At 35.1% G+C, this 8794-nt stretch overlaps 1 protein-coding gene across 1 annotated transcript; it reads right to left on the reverse strand.

Moving 5' to 3' along the window:
• Positions 1–3230: 3230 nt before the first annotated feature.
• LOC140990922 (uncharacterized) lies at positions 3231–8086 on the reverse strand. Its single transcript, XM_073460790.1, has 5 exons — positions 7616–8086; positions 6305–6405; positions 5648–5745; positions 3546–3751; positions 3231–3418 (listed from the first exon to the last, which is right to left on the reverse strand). The coding sequence occupies exons 1-5, from the start codon at positions 8007–8009 to the stop codon at positions 3375–3377; spliced, it is 843 nt and encodes a 280-aa protein (XP_073316891.1). The 5' UTR covers positions 8010–8086; the 3' UTR covers positions 3231–3374.
• Positions 8087–8794: the final 708 nt, after the last annotated feature.

The following is an 8794-nucleotide window of genomic DNA, read 5'->3' on the forward strand; positions in this document are numbered from 1 at the left end:
GTCAATATATACAAAATCTTGAACTTACAAAAGTGTTAGAATAGGTGTTCAGATGGTGAACTTGTGGTTTTGATTGTAATATTTATATGTTTTTCTAATTATGAAAGTTACTTTATATGTCTATTCATTCAAGCCGCATAGATAAAGTAGTTGAATATATTCTAAGTATTATGAGGTCCACGAGGCTAGTGGATCATGAAATTCATTAGAAAGTGTAGTGTATATTCTAAACATGTTCACAATCGATTCAGTCGCCTATGTGATGTACCGTACTTTAAAACTACTTAAAATTTGCGGAAAATAAAATTTTTTCTTAAATAAGTAATAATCTCTCAAAATGAAATACAAATATAATGCTTGTCTAAATATTTGAAGTGTAAAAGAGCTTGCAACAAGTACTTGTTTAAACAACGTGAAGTAATTTCATGAAAATCAGAGTTAATGAGTGCATAAAAATTCTTGAAAACTTAAGTGGTCCTCGGGTTAGGCCTCTGCACCGTCCGAGCCAAATCAGTGGTCCCCGCATCTCGCCTCGTCATTTTGGTCCTCACCTATATCGATCAAGTCTAGTGAATCTAAAAAGATTCTACATGTATAAACTGAGAATAACAAATAATACATAATAAAACCACATGCATTTAAAAGTAGCAACTACATACTTAAACTCTGAATATACTTACATAAACATAGACGTGCCATCATTTCATAAACGTGCTTGCATCATACATACTTAAACATGCATAATCATCATCATTTTGCGTAGAGATATGTTTCAAAGCAAGTGACCCATAACATAATGCGCCTGATCAGACTAAACCACAGTACTGGGCTGGCAGGGAACATCACAACCTTTCGACCAAACATCCACTCCCACATACATAAGATCTCCGGTCATGCTTTATCGGGTGGATTGGTCCCTGGTCATGATTTGTCGCTTCCCAATCTTGATCAAAACTCGGTCATGCTTTACCGGGGTTGAGAGGTCCTCGAACACGTTTTCCGGCTTACAAACCCTTTCATAATTGGTCACAAGACAATTCGCATACCTCAAAAACATAAAATAATTTTTTTGCACGTCGAACATACTTATATAGCGTTGAGGGCTTCGCTGGATCCCGCTTGGACGACTGCTGCACATACTAGAACATTTTTTTTTTCCAGAATGCCTGACGCTCGGGCGGTAACATTTTACTGCTCGAGCGCGCCCGTCTAGAAGGCCTGGCACTCGGGCGGTAAAATCTTACCGCTCGAGCGCCGCCCAGTTCCAACGAAGCCTGCAACCAAAATCCTCAAAAAAACGCATTTTATAACAGTTTGATCAGTCACACGAGAATCATCATAACTCACTCGTCTATTGTTCGAAAATTACGAATTTACTGTCAAATCGAAGGTTTAAAAAATTACTACATTTTATATGTTGAAAGTTTTTTTAGAAAACCGACCGAAAAATTGCAGGATTCGAAATAACAGCAGATTCGATTTTTGAGATCTAAAAACCGTTCCAAAATCGTTTCAAACATCATTGCTCAAACTTTTCATAACATAAACGGATTTTTACACGCAATATGTATCCAAATATTTACTATGACAAGATCGATGTAGAAAAATAAAAAATATGCATGCCTTTGCATTAGAACGCACGAAGATAATGAATAACGATGCGGTGGATTACGGGAGATGATCGGGAGACGCTTGCTACACGATTCTTGCTCGAAAAAAGAGCATAAATCTCCAGAAATTTGCAAGGGGAAAGGGGTGGTTGCTGCTAAATACTCTAAGAACCCTAGTTTCTTATCAAAAGCAAGAATAAAACAAGGTGTGTGTGTGAGTGTGTGTGCCGAGTGTGTGTGTGTATTGATTAGGGAGATAATTAGGGGGTTAATTAGTTTAATAAAAATACTAATAACCAATAAACATGCTAAATAAAAATACTAATTCTCCACTATTAGCGCCTAAACACCGGGATAATTGGTGCCGACGTTAAATACGAAAAGGTAAATCAAATCTAACACCATATGAATGATTTTAAATTATACGACGTCCAAGAACGTTTTGAACGTCAAAACAAAATTTTTAAAACTTTCTTTATGTGTGAGAAAATTGTACACCTACAAAAAAAAGCTTTAAAAGCAAGAGCATAAGCCACTTGGTTGGCCGAACGCAAGCAGTGATAAATGGATAAACCAAGAACTTGACGCCATAGTTGTCGAACCATGAACACATATATTATTGATTTCAATATATTTAGCTCTTTAGATTTTTCAAGTGTATTAAAACTGCATTAAAGTGATCTATTAAAATAATTTTGTATATGGCCTATGGGCCATATGGCAAAGTGAGATATTTCGGGATAAAAAGAATTGAAAAAAATGATACTACACGAAATAGACTTTTTTATTTGAAGAGGAAAAATAGAGAAGCTTTACAGATTATTACATTGTTTTTGTTTTTCTTTTTGCATATCCATCAATATAAAAATATTTTTTTTTAACATCAAACAATCGACATAATGATATTTATAGAAATTGATTAGGGTATGTTATAATTAAATATCGAATTTGAGACATGTTCTGTTCAGTTGATTAAATGTTAACATAACGATATACAAGAGTCCAATTTTAATTTGATTATACGATATCCATAATTTTTTTTTATAAATATTACGTATCCTGATCAATTTTAGACCATTTGACATAAACTCTACCCAATCGAAATATGAGATACTGGTGTCAATCGAGCCATCGAACTTACTTTCTCAAGAGAAGGGACCCTCTTGTCAAAAAATTAATATTATTTGACTTCATATTTGTGTTCCGTACTTGATATTGAAGACCTAAGCCACATGAGAGAGAGAGAGAGAGGTAGCCTGGAAGTTGAGCATTGATGCTTGGGTCCAACAATATTTATTCGGACATGGAGTACAGGTACGGTTTGGACCACCCTAACCGGAGGAATTTGATGCTAAAATATGAGTTCATCAACGTCCGAGATTTATTCGGCCATATCTGACCGACTGACCCATTTGTCTATTCCAGTCGGAGCTTATTTACCCATCCACGGCCAGCATTTGTAAGTACGGATGCACCCGGCAAATTTGAAAACAAATCTAGCGGTAAAGGGGGAAACTTGCATTCTTTACAAAATTAAATATAAAAATAATACAGAACTCTGATTGATTAAACTCCTAAGTGAAAATAATATGAAAACCCCAATTAAATCTCACTTGAAAATTCGCATGAAATGAAATTTTATTGCTAAAAAGTAAAATCCACTGCTTGAATTTCCAACGTAGAAACTTCACATTTAAATGTTGTGCAGCAGAAATTTGGCAAAGACATACATATATGATATAACAGCTTCACTTCACTCCCGAACTATATCTTGTCAAAATCATCGTCAAAGTCATCGACAGCATCATCTGAATAAACAAAAAAAAAAGGGATATGATCCAGCGGAGTGTAAAAGAAAAGTAGAAATTAGGAACAAATAGTAAGAGCAAAAGCAGAAAGTAATTTAGTTTGTGATATGTTTGGACACAAAGATACCTTGGTCATCGTCACTATCCTCGAGGTCTCCGAGAAGAAAGACATCTAAATCTTGTTCAGAAGTTGATGACTTGTTGCTATTTGGTTTTGAAATCCCCTCTCCCTTTTTAGATGATGTTCCATCCGACGAAACTTCTTTCACTTCGGTATCTTTCGCCTTTTCCTCAGATTTCAGCTTTAGATCTTCCAGGTATCTTTTTTCATACCTATAGCAGATTTAAGTTAGACAAGTTCAAGGTAGAACCGACTGACTCGAGACGCGTCATACATACCGCAAACAAAAACACCAAATTGCAGAGAGAAAGAGAGAATGCTTTCTGTTCTCTGTACCAAGATTTCTAACATTAATATGGTTCCACAATCACGACAATGCAATAACCTGAAAATTCTTAGGAAAGATTACCAATGCTTCGAATAAAGTAATATACAATAAGCTTTGATAGACCGGAAGGGTTCAATAAAAGCCTGCTCAATCAAGGGCTGCGAATTTCGGAACTCAACTATAGTAGCTACATGCTGATATGATTATATGAACTAAATAAAAAAATTCATAAGTGAGTCAAGTCAGAAGTTACCAACCACCACGAAGGGGAAGATAAAAAATTATGATTAAGAAATGACAATGGTGGCAAAAGCTGGCAAAAGCAGGGGAACATATCCATCGCAAAGATAAAACTTGAGGCTATCCAAATGTTGTTAAATTCCCGGTATGCATGAAATAAAGAACTTTTCAGGGATCATACACGAAAATACTGCGAACTAAAATTAAACAAAAACAAATCAAATAGCTTTTTTTCGGAAAATCAAATAGCAATTTCATAATCTCTTTGAAGTGAGGATTTCACTAGAAAACAACAATAAATTGCAGATAGAAAGTCTCCACTTGCAAAGTAATGAATAACCCAGTTGAGAAACATGCTATGATAAATATGTCAAAGTTGAAACTAATGAACTAAGAAAACTGAGGTTGCTTATCATTCAAATGAAGAGATTCAAAAAAGAAATCGAAAACTAAATTTTCCAATCGGTTCATTCTCTTGGCACACGCGGCAATGGCTATTACTCAGTCCTTACCCTGAAGGCTGCCGGGGAAGAAATCTAAAACAGAATTTAAGCATAATATAGAATTCGAAAGGATCATAAAACAGCTTACTGCTTGGTAAACAAGGAAGCACTACACATCTGTTTTGCCACCCATACATACAATGCAGTTCACGGAATGATTCCCTTTGTAATTTCAAAATCTCAAAAGAAAAAAAGCCGTGAAATTTTTTATATCAAATAGATGTTATATTAACTAAACATGCAATATCAATATACTTGCTTTATATATTTTGATGACCTCTAGATGTGACTTCAGGTATTTTAGCTAATTATCACTTGCTGGTGGCATGGAAAATAAGTGATTTCAAGTGTCGTGTCAGGAAATGGCTGAAATTTTTGACAAACTGCTAGAAATATCTTTAGTAAATCAGTTGCGATTAGTTCAGAAGTACAGATACTTGAGGAACTCTAAAATCGTTTTCCAGACGCTGTCCACTTGTTTCATTGACTCCCAAGCGACTATCATGACATTGTTTTTAACCCCACCAACAATTGGTAAATACATCATTTTTCTGAGATAATTTGGAATTCAAGTTGGCGAAGATTTGGTAAGCAAGAAACAGAACAATTCATACCATCTGAGGCAACATATTAAGATCCAAGCATCCTTCATCACTCATTTATCATGTATTGATAATCTAAGAATTCTTAGATCAAATTATGTAGATATCAAAGAACATCAAACATATATAAAAAATAATTGGTAAATACATCATTTTTCTGAGATAATTTGGAATTCAAGTCGGCAAAGATTTGGTAAGCAAGAAACAGAACAATTCATACAATTTGAGGCAATATATTAAGATCCAAGCATCCTTCATCACTCATTTATCATGTATTGAAAATCTTAGAATTCTTAGATCAAATTATGTAGATATCAAAGAACATCAAACATATATAAAAAATAAAATATGATATTTAAACGATGAATTTGACGGTTAGTAATGATGCAAATGAATTTCTTACATAAAGGCCAGTGCTATGGGGAAGTAACTTACGGTGCCACATGACTGTTAACAAGAATGAAGTATATCCTCCAAAACTTCCTCTCTTTCATCACTCTTGGGCATAACTGATACCTTAGTTTTGACATCTCCTGAATGAGAGGGAAAAAAAGGAAGTGAGGATTGAATCAGAATGATGATGTTAGGGTACAATTTGAGGTCATTTCAAATAATTCATATTAACCATAACTTCCATGCCATGTTTAGGTCATACTCACACAATTTTTCATACGAGGTACAGGTTAAGGTCGTGCTTGAAGTTCTGAATATGAGCACGAGCTTGCAAGTTCCTTTAGCCAACTTGTAGTTGAGCATATTATGAGCTTGAGTTCAAACAATAACAGAGCATTTTTATTATGAGAAAAAATTTAAGTTAATTGGCTAATTGTTAATGTAAAGACAACAGCTCAAGAGGATAAATTACATTGATTTTTGAAAGAATATAAAGTTCAATCATCATATACTTGTACGCTATTTATCCATAAACAGATAAAATAATAATGAAATCCCCAAGCCAGTACATTAACTTTCGAAACAACATAAAATAAAGACTCAAGCTCACAATGGAACATCTACTAATCAAAAGGTTTTCGGTTTTTTAGTCTCTCTTTGTCAGCCGCAAAAACGAATTAGAGACAAGAAAAATCTAACCTTCACCGTTGAGAGAACAAGTTTTGCATGCCTTTCTTGCCATTCATTGAGATCCTGTCGAACATTTGAACGTGCAGGAATATCTGACATCTCTGAGTCATCTGCATATACAAGATGGTAACAAATATAAGCTTTTGCATCAAAGTCAATCAGCCTTTATGAAATGAGATGGCGATTTTGGTAACCCATATTTCAAGTTGGTAACACAATTCTTGATTTAACCTTCTTGTAAAATCGCTTAATTTTAAGTTCAATTTACCCAAATGATGAAAGCCTGCCTGCGAGAAAATGCAAAATAAGTTTGTGAAAGTTGCTGAGTTTTTTTGCCTAATCCTTGTGATTTAAAACATATTCGCTTCTTTTACTTTCTTTTCTTTCATATTCAGTTACAGATTTTCTCCTGTTCTTAGAGCTATTTGACTTGACATTAGATTTGAGCAGCAGCATGCATTCCCCGAGACTGTTTCGAACCAATGTGGAGCCATTAGTGTCTTTAGTTTGACACTTCTAGACAGTATAACCAAGATCTAGTGATGCTACAGATCTTTCTTTTATGTCATTCTTTAACTGCGTGATGCTACCTCTGAAGATGACATCAGTCACATACATTGAGAGATTTGTTTGTTGTAAGAATTAAAATATGATTATGTATGGCTCTTTGCCTACGATAATAGGATGTAATCTCAGTTGACCACACCTTCATTTTGCATATGCCATTGGTCTCCTCAGTAAGACAGAGCTCGCTATTTTTATATACATCACATGAAGCCCACGAAAGCAGTTGGCTCTTTGTCCCTAATTGACTGTCTATGCATAAAATCTTCAATTGTAGTTTGGTTTGGTCGTCACATATTGATCAAATTTCTACCTATTTTGATATTTGCTTTTTGTCCCATCAATAAAACAAAACTTCCTAGGACCTGACATGAAAAGGAGGAGCGCCATACAGATTAACTTTCAAAAATGAAGCAACGCGTTAATAGTGCACCCCCATTAGTGTAACTCTTAACAATAACATAACTATAGCAGTGTTCAAAATACAAATAGTATCCAACGAGTTCTCTCTGCGTCTATTCGGAGGCAGAAACCATATTTGTTAAAATGAGACAGGATCAATTCACAGAAAAGAGTGATACATCACAATTAAACGGAAAATTCAACAACCTTCTCTAATCTTTAATTAAATACCCAATAGATGATTTTCCAATTCCGATATTTTCAAATGAAAAAACACATTTGTCAGCATATAAAGCAAGCAATTCACTAGGGAAAAAAAGCAGATAGATCAGGCAGCAAACGAAAGAGCAACACCTTCGAGCGGGAAATCCTGGAAAGTACTGATCGTAATGCCTCTAATGAAATCCCTCAAATCATCCGTGATCCCATACTTGTCCAGATCAGCAGCCTCATTGCCCTTCTGAGGCGAATCCACGATATTACTGAGCACCGTGGCGGCGGTGGGAATCTGAGCCGTGAGCTGATCGGCGCGCTTCAGAGCCTCGACGGCGAATTCCTTCGACTTCTTCGACGCCTCGTTAGCAAACTCCTTGGACCTCTTGGACGCCTCGGTCGCAATCTCCTTGGACCTCTTGGACGCTTCGGAGACGACGTCGGAGAAATTCATGGAGCCAATGCCCTGCGTAAACTCCTGAGATCTCTTGGCGGTCTCCTCCGCCAAACTCCGAGCTCTCTGCCACAAATCCATGGCGGAAAAACCGCTGAGATGGATTCAGCAGCTAGATTTTACGATCGATGTATGCTTATTGGAAAATTTTGAAAAATAGGCCTCCTCCTCACAATCCCATTTGAAAAATAGACCTTGTATGTGAAATTTCCAATTTACCCCTTGAATGGAAGACTTCTCTTCCCCTTCCTCCAACATCTGTATAAGATTTGATGTGGTTTATTTTGTTCAACACAATAAAAATAATGGAAAATTGATTTTCTTATTTGATTTTTATTCAAATTTTTTTTTGTTATTAATATTAATTTATTTGTAAATTCATTTACTGTTATAAAATTGAAATTTCTTTTAAGAAAATTGTTGTATGTGATTGAATGAATAGTAGATGAAACATGAAGTTGGGAACAGAGATTTGAAGTTGCTATTGAGTACAAAGTTTGACTAAGTATCTTCTAATACGGTCTCACGAATCTTTATCTGTGAGACGGGTCAAACTTACCGATATTCACAATAAAAAGTAATACTCTTAGCATAAAAAGTAAAATTTTTTCATAGATTATCTAAATAAGAGATCTGTCTCACAAAATATGACCCGTGAGACCGTCTCACACAAGTTTTTGCCATAAAGTTTTTTCTTCTTTATAAAAAAAATTTATCCATGTTTTTAAGAAATTTATTTAGGATAGGTAATCAAAATTGGTTCATTGAAATTTTATTTTATGGAAATATGTGCATCGAACTAATTTATGAATAGTAGGTCTCTTGTGAGACGGTCTCACAAATCTTTATCTGTGAGACAAGTCAAT

Source organism: Primulina huaijiensis, chromosome 13 (assembly GCF_012295235.1).
Source record: "Primulina huaijiensis isolate GDHJ02 chromosome 13, ASM1229523v2, whole genome shotgun sequence".
NCBI lineage: Eukaryota > Viridiplantae > Streptophyta > Magnoliopsida > Lamiales > Gesneriaceae > Primulina > Primulina huaijiensis.

Coding starts and splice junctions, on each gene's coding strand:
- LOC140990922 (XM_073460790.1), bottom strand. CDS start 8,009: ATGGATTTGTGGCAGAGAGCTCGGAGTTTGGCGGAGGAGACCGCCAAG. Junction 6,406..7,615: donor CCAGGATTTCCCGCTCGAAG/GTGTTGCTCTTT, acceptor TTGTATATGCAG/ATGACTCAGAGATGTCAGAT. Junction 3,419..3,545: donor GGATAGTGACGATGACCAAG/GTATCTTTGTGT, acceptor TTGTTTATTCAG/ATGATGCTGTCGATGACTTT.